Source organism: Beta vulgaris, chromosome 5 (genome assembly GCF_026745355.1).
Source record: "Beta vulgaris subsp. vulgaris cultivar EL10 chromosome 5, EL10.2, whole genome shotgun sequence".
Lineage (NCBI taxonomy): Eukaryota > Viridiplantae > Streptophyta > Magnoliopsida > Caryophyllales > Amaranthaceae > Beta > Beta vulgaris.
In genome coordinates this window covers 55,044,056-55,066,691 of record NC_079206.1, presented here as the reverse complement: position 1 = coordinate 55,066,691, position 22,636 = coordinate 55,044,056, and the positions used below count along the sequence as shown (strand labels likewise).

General features: G+C 39.9%; 1 protein-coding gene across 1 annotated transcript; it reads left to right on the top strand.

Moving 5' to 3' along the window:
- Positions 1 to 16,619: 16,619 nt before the first annotated feature.
- On the top strand, positions 16,620 to 20,486 carry LOC104883687 (expansin-A23). Its single transcript, XM_010668239.3, has 2 exons — positions 16,620 to 16,779; positions 19,867 to 20,486. The coding sequence occupies exons 1-2, from the start codon at positions 16,620 to 16,622 to the stop codon at positions 20,484 to 20,486; spliced, it is 780 nt and encodes a 259-aa protein (XP_010666541.1).
- The last annotated feature ends 2,150 nt before the right edge of the window (positions 20,487 to 22,636 follow it).

The window sequence follows — 22,636 nt, the reverse complement described above, 5'->3', positions numbered from 1 at the left end:
GCTCGATTCCCTTCACGGTATACATGAATGATCTTGATTTCCCAGTCTTCTTGTTGGATCAGGTGAATGTAATGATTTAGCATGTGGGTGCATTCATTTCTTTCCGCCACCCTATTTTGCAATATTTGCACGCACGCAAGATTATCAAGTTGTACCAATAGCTTGTTGATTTGGAGCTCACACGCGAGTTCTAACCCTTTTGTTAGGGCCATAACCTCAGCCTTAAACGCATTACAGTGGCCAAAGTGTAGCGAGAGAGCTGAGATAAACCCTCCATAGTGATCTCTAAGTATCACCCCCCTCCTGCTGGTCCCGGTACACCCTTCGCAGCTCCATCAGAGTTGAGCGCATACCAATCCCTGGGTGGGTGCCTCCATATCACTCCCAGTTCCTCTCGTCTTTTTTATTGAAGTGACTTTAGATGAGTAGAAGCATGGTGTTCGATGCCGCAACGGGCTTCGTTGTACCGAACATGAATAAAACCTCCTATGTCCTGCGGTATATCTTGGTTTCTACCAAAGACTATATTGTTGCGCCATTTCCAGACCCACCAAATGGCCACACAATACAGAGTACCCCATATCTGATAATCATCTTTTGCATTGTGTTGCAAATTGGTTGTAATCCAAGTCTTCAACGGTTGATTATAAAAGATAGGCAAATCAGCCGAGCCCCCCAACTTCGACCAAACCATTCTTGCAGTAGGGCAATCACGAAGAATGTGTAGAGTAGATTCTTCTAAAGCTCCGCAGATATAGCATTTTGGACTATCAGCCAAATTGTGTTTGAATCGCATTGCATTACCCATGATTCGGTCATGGCAAGCAGTCCACAAAAAGGCCCTAATTCGTTGTTGAATAGGGGCGGTCCAAATTAAATTCCAGCACTCATCATCGGTCGCATCACTTACATTTTGCATGATACATAAGGCTGAACGAATGGAGAATTTCCCTTTATTTCCATTGCGCCAATACAACAAGTCCCCATTATCACTTACGTTTTACAATTATATGTAACTATAAAGACATATACAAACATTTTGATCTCGAAAACTTTGATTAAGGTAATAACATTATCTTACCCTAATTCAAATGAAATTGTTTTGTATATTCCAATTCCATAGAAGCTTTTTTAAACACATTATTATGTCATATAATGTCAATTTTTTAATTTAGTGATCAGTTTTCCAATTCCATATAAGCTTTTTGAAACACATTAACCCCCCCCCCCCCCCGCGTCGCCTTGCTCGCCATATATTCCCCCTTCACTCCCCCCGATCACCCCTCGTTCACCCCGCTTCGCCTCACTCACCCTAACTCCCAGTCACTCCTACTCCTCCTCACTCCCCGTATTCGCCCCTTCTCTCACCCTCTCCCTACGCCCCTCCCCCCTCCCTCCCTCCCTTTAACCTTACACCCCCTCATCCACCTCCTCCTCTCTATGCGCTCACACATTCTACTTTATCTCCTTCGCTCACCCTATCGCATTAGTCGCTTCCCCTCTCACACCTCCTCCGACTCCCTCCTCCTCCGCTCTCACTTGCCTCACTTCCCCACTCTTGCTCCCCCTCCCTCGCACTCTGCTCGCTCTGAGGGAGAGAGTTCAGGCCATCCAAATATAGGCCTCCCCGCTACCCGCTACCCTCACCCTTCCGCTCTCCTCCCTCCCCCTATCTCCATCGCCCTCCTCCTTCTCCCATATCCTTCCCCCTTTGCCCCTCTCCCCACTCCTTCCCCTTCCCCTTCCCCCCTTATCGCCCCTCCTCTCTCACCTTCCCTCTCTCCCCCTTTCCCCCTTCTCCATCACCCCTCATCTCCTCTCTAGTCTCCCTCGTCCCTCTCCTTCTGTAATATCCCCAACCTTAATCTCATTTTATTAATCATTAATTATAGTTACTAGCTTAACTACGTGCTAAATTTATCTGAAATAATCATTGTTAAGTTATTTTCTAAAAAAAAACATCTTTACTTTAATTGTTTCAAAAGTGATATTTATGGTAAAAAGTTTACCTATAATGTAGTCTTTTACAACCATCGGAACCCCTGTGCAACGCGTTGCACCCCGCAACCCCCGCGATATGCCTGCTCGTATATGTTTTATGTAACCTTTATCCGCAGCTACTATGCTTGGCACATATTTGTTATGTGTAACCTGTCATGTTCAGCAAATATGTGTATTCCCGTATATGTTATATGTGATGTTTTATATGTGCTCGAATGCGTGAATACAATTATATGATGTTAATTATGTGATAAGTGTTATAAATTTTATGTAGCATGATGAAATACTAAATGATTTGATGATATCCATGTAAATTATAAACGATGATGTTATGACCTATGTAATCTTGTTATATGATTTATGGGCGCAGTTCGGAAATATGAATATATGTAAGTTTATAAAGTGGATGGTTCTGCTAGCTTATCGTTGTGAACTGAACTGACAAATGGACAAGTTACAGGTCGAGAAATTTTGTTACGATATACGAATGAACACAGATCAAAAGGGTCATATGATAATATTAATGCTCAGTCCAAAACTTGTACTTGTCTCTTATAAAAAAAACACTTATACTTGTCAATGAACTATGATCACGCAAATTGTCCTTGTCAGCAATCTATTCAATGGTCATGTTTTCTGACACTGAAACCGTTTTTACGAGTTAGAGTGAAGTTACTGAGTTTTCAATTCATTTTAGGTTATTTTTTGTGTTCTCCCCACTCCCACGTCTCCCCTCCCCCTCCTCCCTCCTTTCCCTGGCTCGTTTCCTCCCTCCCCCTTCTCCTTACCCCCTCCCTCCTCCCCTGTCTTCCCTCTATCCTTCTCTCGTCTCCCTTCCACATCTTCCCTCATCCCTCTGTCCCCACACTCCCCCGCTCCTTCCTCCCTCTACCGTGTCCCTTCCTTTCTCCCCTATCTCTACTCCTCCACTCCTTCCACACTGCTCTCCTTCCCCCTTCCTCCCTTTCTCCTCACGAACCTATCCCCACTCCTTCCTTCTCTCCCCTCTACTCCTCCCTTACCCTTCCTCCACCCACTTTCCACCCTCTCCCCACTCCCCCTATCTCCCTCGTCTTCCCTTCCCTCCTCCCTCCTTCTCTCTTTTCTCCTCACGCTCCCATCCCCACTCCTTCCTTCTCTCCCCTCTACTCTCCCCTTACCCTTCCTCCACCCACTTTCCACCCGCTCCCCACTCCCCCTATCTCCCTCGTCTTCCCTTCCCTCCTCCCTCCTCCCTCCTTCTCTCCCCACGCTCCCCAACTCCTTCCCTTTTCTCGTATCCCTCTCTCCTCACGCTCCTCCCTCTGTCCCTACCCTCCCCTCTCTACCCTACTTTCCTTCCCCTGCCTCACCACACCCCTCGCCTCCCATTCCACCTCTTCCTCACCACACCCTTCCTCTTGTTGCCCCTTCCTCCCCCCCTCCCCCCTCTCCTCTCCCTTCACCTCCCCCCTCCCCTTACCTCCCTTCCTCTCTCCTCTCCCCCTCCCTCCCTCTCACCATCTCCTCTCCCTGCATTGCCTCCCCTCTCCTCTCTTCTCTCCCCCATCCCTCCCTCCATCCCCCTCTCCCCCTCCCTCCCTCCTCCTCCCTCCTTTCCGGTTCCTTCCCTTCTCTCGTCTCCCTATCTCTCCACGCTCCTCCCTCTCTCTCTACCCTCCCCTCCCCTCCCCATTGTGCCCTCCTTCTCTTCCCCTCCCTCACCAACCCCGCCTCCCCCTCCCTCCTCTCCTCTCCCCCTCTCCTTGTATTGCCTTCCCTCCTCCTCTCTCCTCTCTTTTCTCCTTCATCCCTCCCTCCATCCCCTTCTCCCCCTCCCTCATTCCTCTCCCTCACCTTGCCCTTCCTCTTGTTCCCCCTCTTCCCCTCTTTCCTCTCCCCTTTCCATGCCTCCCTTCCTCGCCTCTCCCTCATCTTCTCCCCTCCCCCTCCCCCTCCCCTCCCCACCCTCTCTCACCTCCTCCTCTCTCCTCACACCATCCCCTTCTCCCGACATCGCCTCCCTCTCTCACCTCCTCCTCTCTCCTCTCACCATCCCCTTCTCCCGGCATCGCCTCCCTCTCTCACCTCTCTTTTCTCTCCTCACACCATCCCCTTCTCCCTACATCGCCTCCCTCTCTCACCTCCCCCATCCCTCCCTCACTCCCTCCATCCCCCTCTCCCCATCCCTCCCTCACTCCCTCCATCCCCCTCTCCCCCTCCCTCCCCATCCCTCCCCCTTTCCCTATCCCACCCTCTCACCATCCCTCTTTCCCCTTGCATCGCCTCCCCTCTCCACTTCTCCCCTCCATCGCCACACCCCTCACTCCATCCCTCCATCCCTCCCTGCGACCCGTCTCTCCCCCCTCTCCCCTCTCCTCTCCCTCATTCTGTCCCCACCTGTCCCCCGATCCATGTCTCCCTCACCTCGCCTCTCATTCCCCACTCACCTTCCTGTTCCTCCTGCCCCATCTCCCTCCCCCCTCGCCTCTTCCCGACCCCTCCCGTCCCTCTCTTATCTCTCCTCCCTCCCTCGTTATACCCCTTGCCTCTCCCTCCCTCATTTCCCTCACCTTCCCCTTCCCTCTCCTCCCCCCTCTCCCTCCCTCTCCTCCCTTCCTTCTTGTCCCCTCACCTCTCACCCTTTCTCCCTCCCCTTCGCCTCTCCCCTCACTCATTTCTCCCTCCCCTTCGCCTCTCCCCTCACTCCTTTCTCCCTCCCCTTCGCCTCTCACCTCACCACCTCTCTCCCTCCTCCCTCACCATCCCCTTCCTCCTGTCCCCTCGCCTCACTCCTCTCTCCCTCCCCCCTCGTCTCTCCCTCACTTTCTCCCTGACCCCTCCCGTCCCTATCTCATCTCTCTCTCACCACACCCCTTGCCTCCCCCTCCCTCCTTTCCCTAACCTTCCCCTTCCCTCTCCTCCCACCTCGCCTCTCCCCTCCCCCTGTCCCCTCTCCTCCATCTTTTTCCTCTCCCATCACCCCTCTCTCCCTCCCTCCTCTTCCTCACTTTCTCCCCGACCCATCCCTCGCCATACCCCTTGCCTCCCTATCCGTCCTTTCCCTCACCTTCCCCTTCCCTCTCCTCCTCTCACCTCTCCCCTCCCTCCTGTCCCCTCTTCCCCCCTCCCCTCACACCTTCCCCTTCCTCCTGTCCCCTCTCCTCCCCCCCTCTCCTTCCACCCTTCACCTCACCCCTCTCTCCTTTCCCTCACCCCTTGCCTCCCCCTCTCTCCTTTCCCTCACCTTCCCCATCCTTCTCCTCCCCACCTCTCCCCTCTCTCCTTCCCCCCTCCCCTCCCTCTTGTCCCCTCTTCCCCCTCCCCTCTCCCGTCACCCCTTCCCTTCCTCCTGTCCCCTTTCCTCCTCCCTCTCCTTCCCCCCTCACCTTTCTCTCCCTCCCCCATCACCTTCCCCTTACTTCTGTCTCATCTCCCCCTCTCCCTCTTCCTTCTCTCCCTCTCCCCCTCCCTCCTCTTCCTCACCTTCCCCTTCTCTCTTCTCCCCTCTCTCCCTCCCCCGCTCTCCCTCCCCTCTCCCCTCTCCCTCCTGTCCCCTCTCCCCTCACCCCTCTCTCCCCTTCCCCCTCATCTTCCCCTTTTTCATCCCCCTTTACCCCTATCTCCCTCATTTCCCTCTACTTCCCCTCCTTCCCTTCCTCCTGTCCCTTTCCTCTCCTCTCCTTCCCCTCACCTTTTCTCTCCCTCCCCATCACCTTCCCCTTACTTCTGTCTCCATCTCCCCTCTCCCTCTTCCTTCTCTCCCTCTCCCCTCCCTCCTCTTCCTCACCTTCCCCTTCTCTCTTCTCCCTCTCTCCCTCCCCCACTCTCCTCCCTCTCCCCTCCCTCCTGTCCCTCTCCCCTCACCCTCTCTCCCCTTCCCCTCATCTTCCCTTTTTCATCCCCCTTACCCTATCTCCCTCCTTTCCCTCTACTTCCCCTTCCCTCTCCTCCCCTCTCTCCCTCCCACCTCTCCCCTCTCTCCCTCCCCTCCCCTCTCCCCTCCTCATGTCCCCTCTTCCCCCTCTCCCCTCACCTCTCTCTCCCCTTCCCCTTCCCCTTCCCCTTCCCCTTCATCTTCCCCTTCCTCCCCCCTCTCCCCTTCCCCTCACCTTCCCCTTCCTCCCCCTCTCCCTCCCCCCTCACTTCCCTTCCTCCTGTCCCCTCCCCCCGCACCTTCCTCCTGTCCCTCCCCCTCACCTACCCCTCTCCCCCTCTCTCCCTCTCCCCCTCCTCCAACCTCTCCCCTTTCTCCTCCCCCCTCCCTCTCCCGTCACCCCTCTCTCCCTTCCCCCTGTGCCCTCTCTTGTCCCCCTCTACCTCCCCCTTGCCTTTCCCCTCACATCTCTCTCCCTCCCCCTCACCTTCCCCTTCCTCCGGTCCCCTCTCCCCCTCCCTCCTTTCCCTCACCTTCCCCTTCCCTCTCCCGCCCACCTCTCCCTCCCACCTCCCCTCCCTCCTGTCCCGTCTTCCCCCTCTCCCTCACCCCTCGCTCCCCTTCCTCCCCCCTCGCCTCTCCCCTCACCCCTCTGCCTCCCTCACCCCTCGCCTCGCCCATCTCCCTCCCCCTTCCTCTTGTCCCCTCTCCCCCCCTCACTTCCTCTCCCCCTCCCCCTCCCTCATGTCCCCACTTCCCCCTCATCTTCCCCTTCCTCCCCCCTCTCCCTCCCCCATCGCCTCTCCCCTCCCCCTCTCCCTCCCCCCCTCACTTCCCCTTCCTCATGTCCCCTCTCCCCCCCCCCCTTTCCCCCCCCTCTCCCCCTCTCCCCTCCCTCCTTTCCTTCCATCTTCTCCCTCTCTCCTCCCCCTTCCCCTCTCCCCTCCCTCCTGTCCCTCTTCCCCCCTCCCCTCTCCCGTCACCCCTCTCTCCCCTTTCCCCTGTGCCCTCTCCTCCCCCCCCCTCTCCTCCCCCCTCGCCTTTCCCCTCAACTCTCTCTCCCTCCCCTTCACCTTCCCCTTCCTCATGTCCCCTCTCCCCCTCCCTCCTTTCCCTCACCTTCCCTTCCCTCTCCTTCCCCCTCCCTCCTTTCCCTCACCTTCCCCTTCCCTCACCCTCCCTTATCCCTCCCTCATGTCCCTCTTCCCCCTCTCCCCTCACCTCTCTCTCCCCTTCCTCCCCCTCGCCTCTCCCTCACCCTCTCTCCCTCCCTCCCCCTCGCCTTTCCCCTTCCCCCTCATCTTCCCCTTCCTCCCCCTCTCCCTCCCCCCTTGCATCTCCCTTCACTCCTCTCTTCCTCCCCTTCCTCTTGTCCCCTCTCCCCCCTCTCTCCCTCTCCCCTCCCCCCTCCCGTCTCCCCTCCCTCATGTCTCCTCTTCCCCCTCTCCCCTTCCCCCTCATCTTCCCTTCCTCCCCCTCTCCCTCCCCCTCGCCTCTCCCTCACCCTCTCTCTCTCCCCCCTCACCTTCCCTTCCTCATGTCCCCCTCCCCCCCTTTCCTTCACCCCCCTCTCTCCCTCTCCCCTCTCCCCTCCCTCATTTCCCCTCTCTCCTCCCACCTCTCCCCTTTCTCCCTCCCCCTCCCTTTCCCCTCCCTCCTGTCCCCTCTTCCCCCCTCCCTTCTCCCGTCACCCCTCTCTCCCCTTCCCCCTGTGCCCTCTCCTCCCCCCTTCTCCCTCGCCTCTCTCTCCCTCCCCCCTCACCTTCCCCTTCCTCCTGTCCCCTCTCCCCCTCCCTCCTTTCCCTCACCTTCCCCTTCCTCTCCCTCCCTCCTGTCCCCTCTTCCCCCTCTCCCCTCACTCCTCTCTCCCCTTCCCCCTCATCTTCCCCTTCCTCATGTCCACTCTCCTCCCCCCTCTCCCTCCCCCCCTCGCCTCTCCCCTCACCCCTCTCTCCCTCACCTTCACCTTCCCCTTCCTCTTGTCCACTCTCGCTCTTCCCCTCCCTCCTTTCCCTCACCTTCCCCTTCCCTCTCCTCCCCTCTCTCCCTCCCACCTTTCCCATCTCTCCCTTTCCCCTCCCCTCTCCCCTACCCCTTCATCTTCTTCTTCCTCATGTCCCCTCTCCTCCCCCCTCTCCCTCCCCTTCCCCCTCTCTCCCTCCCCCACACCTTCCCCTTCCTCTTGTCCCCTCTCCCCCCCTCTCCCTCTCTCCTCTCTTGTCCCTCCCTTCTCCATCCTCCCTCTCCCTGCTCTGCTTCCCCCTTACTCTCCCCCGGCTCCCTCACCTTCATCTTCCTCTACCTCTCTCCTCCTGTCCTCTTCATCTCCTTTCGCTAAGCTACATATACCTGCATTTATATGGAACTATGATAAAATTGGAGAAGAATGACTAACCTTTATGTTCATTGAAGAATTTCGGAAATTACATATGCAAATCTTTGATACTTTTTAAAACATTTGTTGAAGCAATAGTTTCTCCAACCTAGATAGTCAAATAATTTAAGCTAGTAAACCTTTCAATATTTATTGCTTTTAGAACATTACATCATAGTTCGAAGCATAGAAAGATTCATAAACATGTTTACAAAAACAAGAAAAGAACTTTATATAGACTTACATTTTTGCAATATTTCAAAATTCCAAACACCTTTATTGTCGCAATTTGCAAAACTTTTAAAAGAACAAGAGCATGTAAGGTTTATATGCATAGGATCAAGTAGAACCACATAAAATTATAAATGGTACAATGTAGCAGATTGAAATAGGAATTCTACTATGAAGAGGATGGCCAATTTCAAAAAGTCAATAAGTTTTGTTGATCATCAAGGTAAATTAATCTGCAAAAATAACACAATATAAACTAAGATGTATGCATATAAACCTTTTATGGTTTGGCGTTATGTATGGCATACACTGGTCAAACATCTAAGATGTTCATATATGAACCTTTTATGCTCCTTTTAAGGAACATAAATCAATTTTCACCAAAAAAAAAAGGAACAAAAATCTAAAATAAACAAAGAAGTACATGAGTTCAAAGGAGGATCATCATGTTAAAATAAGACAACTTCTATCAACTGCCATAAATAACAGGAAAAAGAAAACTATACCTGGTAGAATAAACATTTCAAGAACACAAAATTCAAGAAAATGGAAGCATACAACAGAATTTTAACATGATCCAAGACATCGCAATTCTGAAATCTAAAATCCCAAATATTATTCAAGCAACCCCAAATTAACTACATGGTACAGAAAAATGAAAATAGATACAACCCAACAATGAAATAAACAACAATTAACGACAATACCTCCAACTTTTATTTGTCCTGAATTGATACAGAATTATTCTCAGGTTTTCACAAACAAAATTCAACAACAGTCCATAGGGTATCGAAGATTCATATAGTAATAACTCATATCGTTGTCATCCCTTCCCCTGTTTTTTCAAAATCAACATCTTTTATATATAAAATATACAAATTTCAACAAAAAGAAACAATCAAAGGTACAAAAATACAGTTATTGTTGTAATCACCTAAATAAATTTGATAAGATAAAAAATAAAAGGGAACAATTCTTTAAGCTGAAAGTTCATTCAAAACAAACCCATCTTTCATATATCATCAACCAATCAAATACTCGAAAACAAAGCACAAAATTTGAACTTTGTCACAATATAAACAAATTTCGATAATTGAAATCGGAAACCTTATAAAACACATAAAAGAAAAGAAGGAAATTCCCAAAATCTCTCTCTATATTAGTGTTTGAACTCAGTATGGAACTTGGAAGTGATGATTGAGAGAGATTTGCTACGGTAAAGAGGGGTTTCTAACGGTCTTAATTTAGGAATAACATAAGCTGTGGAAGATCTTTTTATTATTGTTGAAGCTGAAGGTGAAGAATGGGTCAGGTGAGAGAGAGAGGTGGATGTGATTTCATGGGATGGGTAATCAATACGTTGGTAATGAAATGAAATCCTCAAATGACCCGTTTAGTAGTATCTTGTAGTATTAATTTGTCTAAATGGGTATGTAATTTAAAGCTTATTCACCTTGTAGTCTTATTTACTTGCATTGCAACTACCTTTTTTATGTCCTATTGACTTACTTTTTAAAGCGTCGTGTTGTATTAACCTACATTACTCATAAGCAATACTTTATTTGTTTCGTAATACTTTGTAAGCAAATTGTTTGGCACGCATCAAGTGTAGTGTTCGATGGTATCTTGGTATGGGGCCCCTTTTCGTCCCTCCTATTCTCAAGCACCTGACAAGCAAATGTCATATCTAGAAGTTGTGAGAGATGTGTTATGAACAAGGTCAATACATACCAATAAAATAAAAAGTAAACGAACATAAGTACCAAATGCAAAAAATGAAAATTATATACTTGATACCCATTTATAAGACTCTTTTTTTGTTTCACAAATTTTTCTATGTTGCCTTCTCTTCTCTTAAGCCTATAATAAGTTTCTTCAATCTCTTCCCGACTTTGAAAGATTAGTAGTTGTATTCGAGCTTTTTTATTAGTCGCTTTTGAACATGAGGTATCATATGATTGGCACAGTAGTAAGGGTAAAATACCAAAAAGTTGGGATAGGTTCATATTAATGATAGTCTTTTACTCTTACTGTTCATGATATTTTTGTAGTTTGCCAAATAATTAACATTTGTGCCATACAAAAACATAAATTTTCTCATAAAAACCTAAATACAACCATAAAGAGTATTGTAGGAAATTACGTATGGTAAAAAGTCATCTTTTGGTCCATCATTTTGTATCGATCTTAGCATACTAAGTTTTAGAGACGTAATATTTTTTTATTGATTAGGAAATTAAGTCAGCCCAAGGGCTAACCCCTACAAGGCTACTAGTCTGTAGGAAACACCAACACATTGGCTGGTTGAGGAAATACTCCAACATAATGCTGGGGGTAACGATCAAACCCCTGACCTCAAGGGACAATGGGGAGCACTCTACCCACTTGAGCTAACTCCTATCCTTAAAAGTTCAAATAATTATTAAAAGGGATAAGATCAAAGTTAAAATATGGAGAATGATGCAAAACTAAAAATGATCTTTTACTGAATTGTCTTCACGCAATTTTGTGCTACATTCCTACATTTAGTTCCCCCTTTGAAATTGATCAATCTCTATATTACTCTCTCCGTTTTTTTTAATTGTTATATTTTTCTTAAATGATTGTTTCTTTTTAATTGCTCAATTATTTAAACTTACCTTATTTGGAGTACTTGTCCTCCAAAAGTAATTTTGTTTTTTTCCACTTGTTCCACCAAAAAGTACTCTTTTCTTCTTCTTTTTTCCTTATTTTACATTATTACAAACAACTTAGAAGTGATATTGCCTAAAATTTTGTGCAAAACACAATGTAGCAATTAAAAATTGGAGAAGTGGAATGCACAAGTAGCCTCCAAATCCCAACTTGTAACATATTTTCTATTCTTCACCTAAGAGAAATAACTAAATTTGAAACTTTGTCTATTACTAGGGGTGTAAGCGGACTACGAAAAATCCAGAGTCCAATCCAGTCCAGTCCAAACTTGTCGGACTGGATTGGACTGAAAAATTTTCGGACTGGACTCGGACTCAAATTTTCGAGTCCAAATGTTTTTGGACTGGATTTGGACTCATCCCTTTGGAGTCCAATAAGTCCAGTCCAGTCCAAAAATATTTTTCTATATAATATACATTTAATACATAAATAATGTATATATTAAAAAAAATGATACTATTTTTAGAATTTTGGAGTTTTCAACTTTCCCTCTCTAAATATTTCAACTGGCACCAGAAAATTTTACTTGGGGCCAGACTATTGCACTTAGTTCTATTTGTTAAATAAGTAAATTATACTAGCAGTAGTGCAGTACTGCAGGTCTGCAATAGTAGGCTAGTAGCCGACTAATTCTATCTCACTTCACTCCCCAGTCCTTAGTACTCACTTCCTCTTACTGTTCATTTTCTTTCTACCTCGCTGTCTCGACTCTCGCATTTTGTATTTTTCCCTCAGATTAATTGTCAGTCTCTTTGCTTCCTCTCAACTTAGATCAAGGTAAGCATCTGATTCAACTTTTTATTCATAGTATTTTACTTTAATTTAAGCTTTCAATCTAATTTGTAGATATTGATAATTGAATCAGATGTCAAATGCTCAAGCATCTCAAAAAACGTGAATAATTGAATCTAAATCGGAAAAAATAAAGATATAATAATTGGACTGGACTGGACTGGATTCGGACTCAAGAAAAAATTATCGGACTGGATTGGACTGCACTCAAAACATATTTTGATCGGACTTGGACTCAATTTCTCGAATCCAAAAAACTTTGGACTGGCTTTGGATTTGGCAAAGTCCAGTCCAATCCAATCCAATCCACTTACACCCCTATCTATTACAATCGCCAATCCACCATAGCCTAATACAAGGAAAACTAAAACTAAAATTAAATGCAATTAACAAATTAATCACCTATCACAGAGCATGTTTGATTTTTTTGCTTGTTTTTTGGATTTCATTCTCTTTCGGAATAAAAAACTTATCACAAAGCATAATATAAGAAAATTAACTAGGAAATTATGCAATCCTAACAATATTAAAGCATATTATAGCATTTGTTATTTGCGTTTCTAATCAAAAATAGAAATCAACCAAAACGACACTTAAGTTTCCACGAGCAAGAGTCTAAAGCTATAATGACTCCCTCACTTGCATGGCTTTGTATAAATAGTTGATAGCTATAACATGTTTTTTAAATAGAAGTGGAACATAATTAGGTTTCTCTACACAATAGGGTAAGATTGACAAATCATCAAAATAAGAGATTAACATATACTCTCACATGGGACACACTTGTTTAATACCAAGAAAAAACACTGTATATAATTTAGCATCATCAACGATTTGTCTGGTAACGACATTAGCGATAATGCTTCTCCTGTCCTAATGCACAAACTAATTATGTAAGCTGTAACTCATGTGGATTTATATTATCAGGGCATGAGTAATGGAGGACTTTTGAGAGAGAAATTTTTAAGAGCCAACTATAAGGTGTGTAATGTAAAATTCCTAATAAGGGTTAAAAGTGTGAATTTTTCTGACATAAGAAACCCTATTTCTTAATAAGAGTTTAGAGCCGGTCGAGGTTAGTTCAGCTCAAAAATGCTCGGGTTTGGGCAAAATTTTTTTTGGCTCAGATTTTCAAGTCCAGGCCAACCCGATTTTATGTGTGTTTGGGACGGGTTTTAGACAATTTAAAAATAATTTGTCATTTAAAAACTTGGTCCGAGTCGCCCGCCAATTTCGGCCCAAAAAAGCGACCTTTGGGTATAAAAAGAATTGGTCAACCCTACATGTGGGCTGAATTTTTTATGCAGCCCCGACGCATCATTTGATCACCTCTATAAGAATTAGGGTACTTAGCAAATAGAAGAAAGAAGGTGTCTGACACCTCATGCATATTTATGAAGGAACATCGATTAAGAGATAATGCATTTCTATAGATTTTGTAACCGATGACTCTTATTTTTGGAGGGAGATAGAGTTGAAGAGGAGAGACACTACGAGATACCAAAATAAGAGTCCCTTGTTAGGAATTCTCTTATACTCTCATATACTCTTGATATTACATTAACCCACTCTTGTTTAATTCCAAATTGCCACCATTTGAAATTGAAAAAATTGATTCTAATAATCCAACTTTTGATCACTTAGCTGAATTAAATCCCACCTATTGATTTTTTTGGTGATCCCAACTTTTAATTTGATGGTAGTTTCTCAGCATAATTGATCCAGACTTTTTTGTTCTTGTCATCACCAATCTGTTTTAATTTGGGTCTATGATATGCAAGAAAATAAGAGTTCTGAGTATTTTGAGAAGCTATTCCCAAAAGTTGGGATTATTCTAAAATAATCAAACGGAGGGGATGAATTTAACAAACCGGCCAAAAGTTGGACCATTGGAATCAACTTTTTTCTAATGATTAAGTATGTCTTTAGTTTTCATCTATTTTTTTTTCTAATTTGCTCATCAACAAATGACAAACTCAAGTATACTTTTATTACAGTAGATATTTGTTTAGATTAGTGATGAAAAATCAAAATAAATTTAGTGACATTTAATTTGTAGGTTATACTGAGCTTTTTTAAGGAAAAAAAATAATAAGCTAGTTTATTAATCAAGTGACAAAGTTTCTATAAATACATACGGAGAAATCTATGTAGGACAATGGCTTTTCCAAATTTGTTTAACACCAGGGCATTAGCTTAGCAAGGTGTTGAGCAGCTATGGACCTGTTTTCCCCAACTTATTTTCGTTCAGTTCAGTTCAATTTTGGACAATATTTTTACTCTCACATATCACTATTTATTTTAGTTTATTTCAGTTCAGCTGTTTCATGTCGAAGAGAACATGCCCTACAACATTACCATCCATTTTAAGATGAGAGCAAACCATCTAATTAAAAGAGCTATTTATTAGAGAAAGAATATCCTTCAAATTCAAAATAGAATCAAGGTCGGAGGAATAAATTATAACTTTGGCGGATCTTAATATTCAATAATATATCGACTAATCTTTTCCGTTAAAAAAAATTGCACCTTTTGCGAGGGAGGAAATGATGAATTTATAATCCTAACTCTGAGGAGCCTAATCTATTAATACTCCCTCCGTTTCATTTTAATCTACACACTTTGACATTTTATACTATTCACAAATTTCACTTTGACCATCATTTGTGATTTATATGTGGATGAAAATATAGTCATGTGGGATCTTGTTAGATTCACCATAACAGGTATTTATTAATATGTACTTTTTATAATTTATACAAATACAAAACTAAATATATATGTCCTCAAAGTTTTGCATTAACATGCGTGAAAAGTGTAAGTGTGTAAATTAAAATGAAACGGAGGGAGTATTTATCTACAATTTTACGGCTTTTGAATTCATTAAAAAATCCACATTTAATATATATATATATATATATATATATATATATATATATATATATATATATATATATATATATATAAGTGAATTCATATGAGAATGTATATTTACATGAGAATTGAGAATGAATTTTACGCCCTATAACTCTTATGAATAAGTGATGTAATTCTAATTAAAAAGCAAGTGATGTAACTCCAAAAGAGAATATTAGAGGAAAAAAAAAACTAAAAAAAAAATAAAAAAATTTTGGGTTCAAAATTTTTTAGGAGGTATAACTCTAATGAACAAGTGTTGTAACTCTAATCCAATCCTGTGGTTGAGATTCATTCTCATTTCTCATGTAAAAAGCATTCTGTTAAAACATCCTTGATACCTTTTTTTTTCTCTCCCCTCTCTCCTCTCTACTTTCAAAAACCCTAGCCTCTATTGTTGATTTTTAAAGGGGCTTCCATCGGTTTTTACCGTTGGAAAGCCCCCACCTTTGCTTTTTTTATTTTTTTTTAGGTTTCCAATAACGATTTCTCCCTCGAAAGACAGGGTTTTCGATCTCCTTCGTAAGAAAAGGTTTTTCGATCTCCTTCGAAAGACAAGGTTTTTCGACCTCCTTCGAAAAACAGGGTTTTTCTCCTCTTTTAGAGGGGGAATTTCTACAGGTTACAATCCGGGATACTAGATCTAATGGATTGCCGTGAAATTATTTTGTTGGTGAAGAATTATGCGGGATCACAAAGGTTATCAATTTTTCGAATACGGTCAGATGAATCCGACGGAAATCATCCTCACGACTACAAGGGATCGTTAGATTGTCTCTCCAACAAGGCTGTATTTTCCAGCGCTATAAGCGAGAGATGTTCCACATTGCAAGATTTGTTTGACGATCGTAGTTTTTATGAAGGAAATTTTTGTTTGATTCAACTTATGTATTTGTTTGATTCGATTGCTTATGTAGATGTCGTATGACTTTTTATTAATGAATTAATTTTACTATTCAAAAAAAAAATGTAAAAAGCATTCTCATGTGATCTTGTCCTTATATATATATATATATATATATATATATATATATATATATATATATATATATATATATATATTATATATATATATATTATATATATATATATATATATATTCAAAAAAAAATGTAAAAATCATTTTCATGTGATCCTGTCCTTATATATATATATATATATATATATATATATATATATATATATCAAATATCATTCGTATCTTTTTTTTTTTTTTTTTTGTTTCTGTTGAGGTGATTCATATCTTTATATAAAGCATAATTTTTTGTCTATGAATTCCCATGCGTGTTCCCCCTCTATGTATCTATCCATTACTCTTGCATTTCATTTAAATCCCAAATGTGAAATAATTTTAGCAATCGAGTCTGCAAAGTTTTCAAATAAATGTTCTTAATTTTCATTAGTGTGCAAAGTAAATTACGAAAAAAAATTACCGCAAACAAATCTACCTAGTAAATCACTAATTAGAAAAAGGAAAAAAAAATTAAAATTTTACTATTCAACTCTCCTCATAATTCTGATCCTGTTGACATCTCTAACGAGAAAGTGTACCTCAATAATAACAAAAAAAAATGGATCACATATGTCTCCTCTTTCGCATCTCAGTAATATATTAGACTTATTCTTCATCTTTTAAGTCAAGATATTAGATTTATTCTATATCTTAATACTCTTACCACAAATTTAGGTTTACTACAACAACCATATTCTCTTCTCACCATTGAAAAGAACAAGGTTTAATATTATATCTTAATAATGGCTAATGCTCAATCTATAGTAGCTTATTTTGCCCTAATAATAATATTTGGGCTGTTTTTGGTGGGTGAGGGTTCAAAGTATGTTGATCAAGTTGGGAATGGGTGGAATAATGCGCATGCAACTTTTTATGGAGATAATAGTGGCGGAGAAACTATGAGTAAGTTTTGTTTATATGGTTACTTCGTTTCTCTTAGAAAATATCTCTTTTGGTTTTTTCCTTTTTTTGACATAATATCTCTTTTTAGTAAAATTAGTTTAACTAGAACTTTTGGCTATTAAAATTTCATTTCTACGTTATAATGCAATGTTTTGGATTTTCTTGGTATAGGAATTTAAAAAGAGTGTGTTAGTCATCTGAAAAAAAAATTCAATTCAAAATATGAGTGTTTTAAATTTATGCAAGTACTCTGTATAAACTTGATAATAGAGGGTTTATCATAAAATCTCTTTATTTAAATCTTCAAAAATTACTAAAAGAGACGGTATAATTTTAATATAAAAATAGACCTAGTTACTAAATGGATTAAATTACTCACCGGCTTTGTTTGGCATTATAGTTAAAATAAACTGAAACTGATAAGTTAACTGAAACTGATAAGATAAAGCTGAAACTGATAAGGTAAGTAATTAGTTTAACTGTTTGGCAAAATTAATTGATTAAGTTGATAAATTATTTTAGCAAAATTAGTTGTTGTCAAAATTAGTTTAACTGTTTGGAAAGATTGTGAAAAGGTAAATTTTTTAACTTATCATTTAAGTCATATTAGCCACCTGACATTTTATTTTAGGTGCTCTCAAAACACTACTAATCATTTTAGCACCTAAAATATGTTATCACCTTATCATTTAAGGTATAAAATGCTTCCCCAAACAGAGCCACAGAAAGAAATTAAACTAGTCCCTAATCACTATTAGACTAATTCTCTTTTTAATATTGGGCTTATCATTGCCTAATTTTAATTTAAAAGTAGACGATCTCTTACAAGATAAACTCTTAAATCTTTGTTTTGATTAAACTTGTAGAAAATACAAGGTTAACCAACCGTCTAAACATGCATGAGTTTTGCATTTTAATATGAATGAAGAACAATAGACGACACATAGTTCATAAGAATCTTATTATGCATTCATCAGAACATACAAATACTCCTAAAGAAGTTTTTAATTGATTAATGTATAGATACCCAACTTCTGGTAATTTTTTTTTTCTTCCTGAACCCGACATATAGATGTTAGGTTGCTCTCTTAAACATCTTTTGGATATTACTCTCAACTATCTCTAAAATGGATCCACATTTGCCTTAAACGTAAGTCTAAAAGTATATTCAAAAAATCATGTTTTGTACTTTATACAACTTGCATAGTTGCATTGTTCTCCCTCGAATCTATTACTTTTTCTCAAACTAGAAGGATATGTCATATGAGGGTTCACAGTGCTGTCGTAACTACTAAGTTCTTTTTTATTATAATTCATTAATTTAAAATCATACAACATTTACCGTTACAAATATATATATATATATATATATATATATATATATATATATATATATATATATATATATATATATATATATATATATATATATATATATATATATATATATATATATATATATATATATATATCAAACATGAGGATGTGCCATATGTCGGCTATTGTACGTTTATAGCTATGTGGATGACTACAAGTGATATTAGGCAGAGGCGGACCTATTAAGGATCCTGGGTGGCACAGGCCCCACCAAAAAATATCAAATTTTTTTTTACGTTAGGCAGATTATAAAATTGGATAAAATTAAAATCCGCGTAATTATCTCATATCATGCACCTTGCTCCAGTGGTAGATTGGCTAACAAATTCTCGAATGCATGCTATATAATGCCCCAATGCGGGTTTAAATCTTTTCAATGCCAATTCTAGCTTTTTCTTTCTTTTTTGTTTTTTTTTTGTTTTTTACTACCTACTCTTTCTCCTTTTTTCTTTTACCATTATTTAAATATTTTGGATCTTCATCTCATTATTTTGAATAGTATATATCTACCTCTCTTAATTTGGCTCTTTTTCTAGCCATTTTTTTTTGTCATATACCGATTATTTGTTTTCAAATAAATTCAAACTTTGTACACTATTGATATACTCCCTCTGCTTCAAATTATAAGTCATTTAGCCAAAAAAAATTGTTTCAAAATATAAGGCATTTTCCATTACCAATGTAAAATTAAATGCAACTTTATACTATCAAGATAAAATTATATTATAGGTTATTTTCTATTATCAATGCAATATTTAATGTCAATTCTTATTACCTATGCAAATCTAACTAAAACTAACTAAATTTTTAATATGCATAAAAGTGGATTACATGCCTTATATTTTGAAACGGAGGGAGTATATATCAAGTACTACTATGACCAAGATTTATTTACAAATACTTAAAAATAATTTACTAATTAAAATTTTGGATTTGTCACTATTTACATTTACTAAAGTTATATCAACTTCTTGAAAACTTTAGGAGCAGATTACTGAAGATATTTAAGGTAGAGTCGCGTCTGTTGATGAGTGTAAAAGTCAATCTCATGAATTTACTAAAAATGGAGATAACATTGAAATATCGATATAATAAAGGTATATCTAATAAATAACTCAAATAATATAAAGTTTAGTTTTCTCATCGTTAAAAAACTGAACTTCTCATTTGTGTATTGTGATCATTTGTCTATTTACTTGGTTTAGTGCCCCCCCCCCCAAATTCAAAATCCTAGATCCGCCCCTGAATTATTAGGGCTATCGATTTGTATCAGTGGGTTGTGTTCGTGTTTGGTTATGTGTTGATTTCATATTGGCCCCAGATGTATCAAAAATAATATAAAAAGTGGAATAGTTGCATAATATGATAAATATAACTAATCAGGTTGACTTCGTGTCATTCGTGTTCGTGTTTGTAATGGATTTGTGTTTCTCTCAGTAATATCAAATCGGATTTGTATCATGTTACCAGGTCGTATCAGGCTAACCCTAGATGATATGAGTCATTATAGTTCAATATCTGAGATCGATAGATATTGTACTAATCTCAGGTTGTTGACTATATATGACAATGACTGTATTTAATTTGCTCAATAACAAGATTGAAATGTTTTAGGGTTAGCACACTGCCCACCAAAATGATCAATAATGTGTTTCATAACCTGATAACCAATTAACCATACATGTAACATGCATGTTTACGTACGTACAGATGGTGCATGTGGATATGGAGATCTATTCAAACAAGGGTATGGTCTAGAAACAACAGCACTAAGTACAGCACTGTTCAATGATGGAGCTGCCTGTGGAGCTTGTTTCGAAATAATGTGCACAAGCTCGAAATGGTGTAAAAAGGGAGGCGGTCCGATTCGAGTTACAGCAACCAATTTCTGCCCTCCATGGTACCAAGAAGCTCCAGAAGCATGGTGCAACCCACCTCGAAAACATTTCGACTTATCAATGCCTATGTTCTTAAACATTGCGGAATATAAAGGTGGGATTGTTCCTGTTCTTTATAGAAAGGTCAAATGTTCTAAAAAAGGAGGTGTTAAGTTTGAAATTAAAGGAAATCAATATTGGTTAATGGTTTTGGTTTATAATGTTGGAGGTGTTGGAGATGTTGCTGGAGTCAATGTCAAAGGATCAAAGACAAGTTGGACTCAAATGTCAAGAAATTGGGGTCAAAATTGGCAAACTTGGTCAAGATTGGATGGTCAAAGTCTTTCTTTTCAAGTGGCTACTAGTAATGGTAAAATGTTTCAGTTTAATAATGTGGCACCAGCTAATTGGGAATTTGGGAAAACATATGAGAGTTCAAAAAATATGCATTGATAAATGGTATATATGTTGAAATTAGACTACTAAACTTTTATCTATTGTGGTAGATATTTAGTAGTAGCAACTAGCAAGTAGGTGAGTAATTTCTTCTAGAATATATTAGGTCATCGTGAGCTAATTAATTAGTGTTTGCTGTTGTTTAGATAAGTTATTTGTTGGAAGTTTTAATAATGTAATAAATAATGAAATGATAGTTATGGTGTTAAAACTTTAGTTAAAGTATCGATATTTTAATTATAGCTTCTTTCTTGAATTTCATGCTTTTTTTTTAGTATGGATCACATTAACCTATAATATATATATTTAAAGGAGGTTTTTTTCATAAGCATTTGGAGCGATACGAAGGATTATCATGTCACTATATATATTTAATATTATATTTAAAATAATAAAAATAAATAATTAGAGTTTTGGGTAATTAGAAGATAGAATCTAGTTCTCGATAAACTATAAGGGACTATTATATTGTATAATTTGACCATAACTTCTATTATACAATTTAAATAATTATAATGTCTATATTATTGAATTCAACTCTTAATTAATATATGTATTCTTTAAAATGAGACTCATATTTATATATTTATATTATGTTTATATATATATAGATGTTCAAAATTGAAACTTTTTTTGGCGTGTCGTTGATAATGCGACACATGATCTATCCCAAAAAAAATCGAGTTCCCACAAATCGGTTACCAGATTTTACCAATAGGGGTAATAGGGTACTAAAAAAAGTTAACATAGATCTTTTTCAATCATAATGAATATTAAGTTCCTTCCCATCAAAAGTTTATAGTCTCTACTAATTTGTCAAATGCAAGTTAACCATCTAGCCTTTTAGATAACTACATATTAATTGTCCTACATATAGCACTAGAATCTTTTTCAATTGATTTATGACCATATATATGATCATTCCTCCAATTTAATAATTGCTTATGTGATGATAACAAAATCAAAGTTAATAGAAGTAATACTATTAATCTTTAATCAATATCTAAATATTTTTATGATAATATCATTGTGTTTAAGAAAGTACTATATATTAGGTATCTACTATGCTTAGAACATTATATGTGTTAGAAATTAATTATGTCTATAAAATTATATAACTATTCTAGTCGATCTTATCCATAAAGGTCTATATAAAATTATATAACGATTCTTTTAGAGTATTTTGTTACTATGAATTCATCATACTACTTTCCTAATATATCTAATACAGTTCTACAACAGTCATGAATATAACATCAACTATATGACTAGAAGGTAAAAAGAGCAGCGGGTGATACTTGATAGGCTAGTGGTGTTGGGATCTAGCCTTTCTCCATATAAGTTGCAAGATGGATTACCAATTCCCCTCCCCTCCTCCCTCGGTCTCACTTGAAAGGGATTTCAACTTTCAAAAAAAAATATATTAGAAGAAAAAATCAGCCTAAATCAACAATTTCCATTTACTCTTCCCACTAGAAAAAACTATGTTTAACTTTGAAAGACAATTCATATAAAGAACAAGAGTAAGTATTATTGTATTAAGATATATTGTATGGTTTAATTTTGCTTAAATATGAAATAGCAAAACCTACAAGAACCTATGACTCTCGTTTCATATGAGGATAGCATAATTAATTGGAAACCCTCCTTCTACCCATGTGAGAGGCTAGGATGCTCGGACTCGGGTACGGGTCCGAGGGTCGGACCCGGAAAATTCTAAACTTAAGGACTCGCGGACTCGTTTGTTAAGTGTCCAAATTTTGAATATGGACCCGGGGACACGGCAACCAGTCAAAAAATATTGAATTAATTATTTGTATCTGAAATATATTTAGTTTTTTATAATTATTTTTTAGTAATTAATTTCTTAAAAAAAGCATAAAGTATTAATACGTTGTATACCCTACAAATCACATAACAAGGATGTATATGGTGAGGTGAAATAATAAATGTATTGTATGACAGCTTGAATCATTAAAGTATAGACAGCAAAGAAAAAGAAAAAAGTATTAAAGTATTGAAAGGTTCAACCATTAAAGTATTGAAGTCTTGACAGTTCCCAGAAGACCAAAAGTCATGCACTTTTCTCTCTCCTCTCTCTTTTCTCTCTGCAAAAGCATCGATAGTCCCAAAAATTTTTAAGCCAA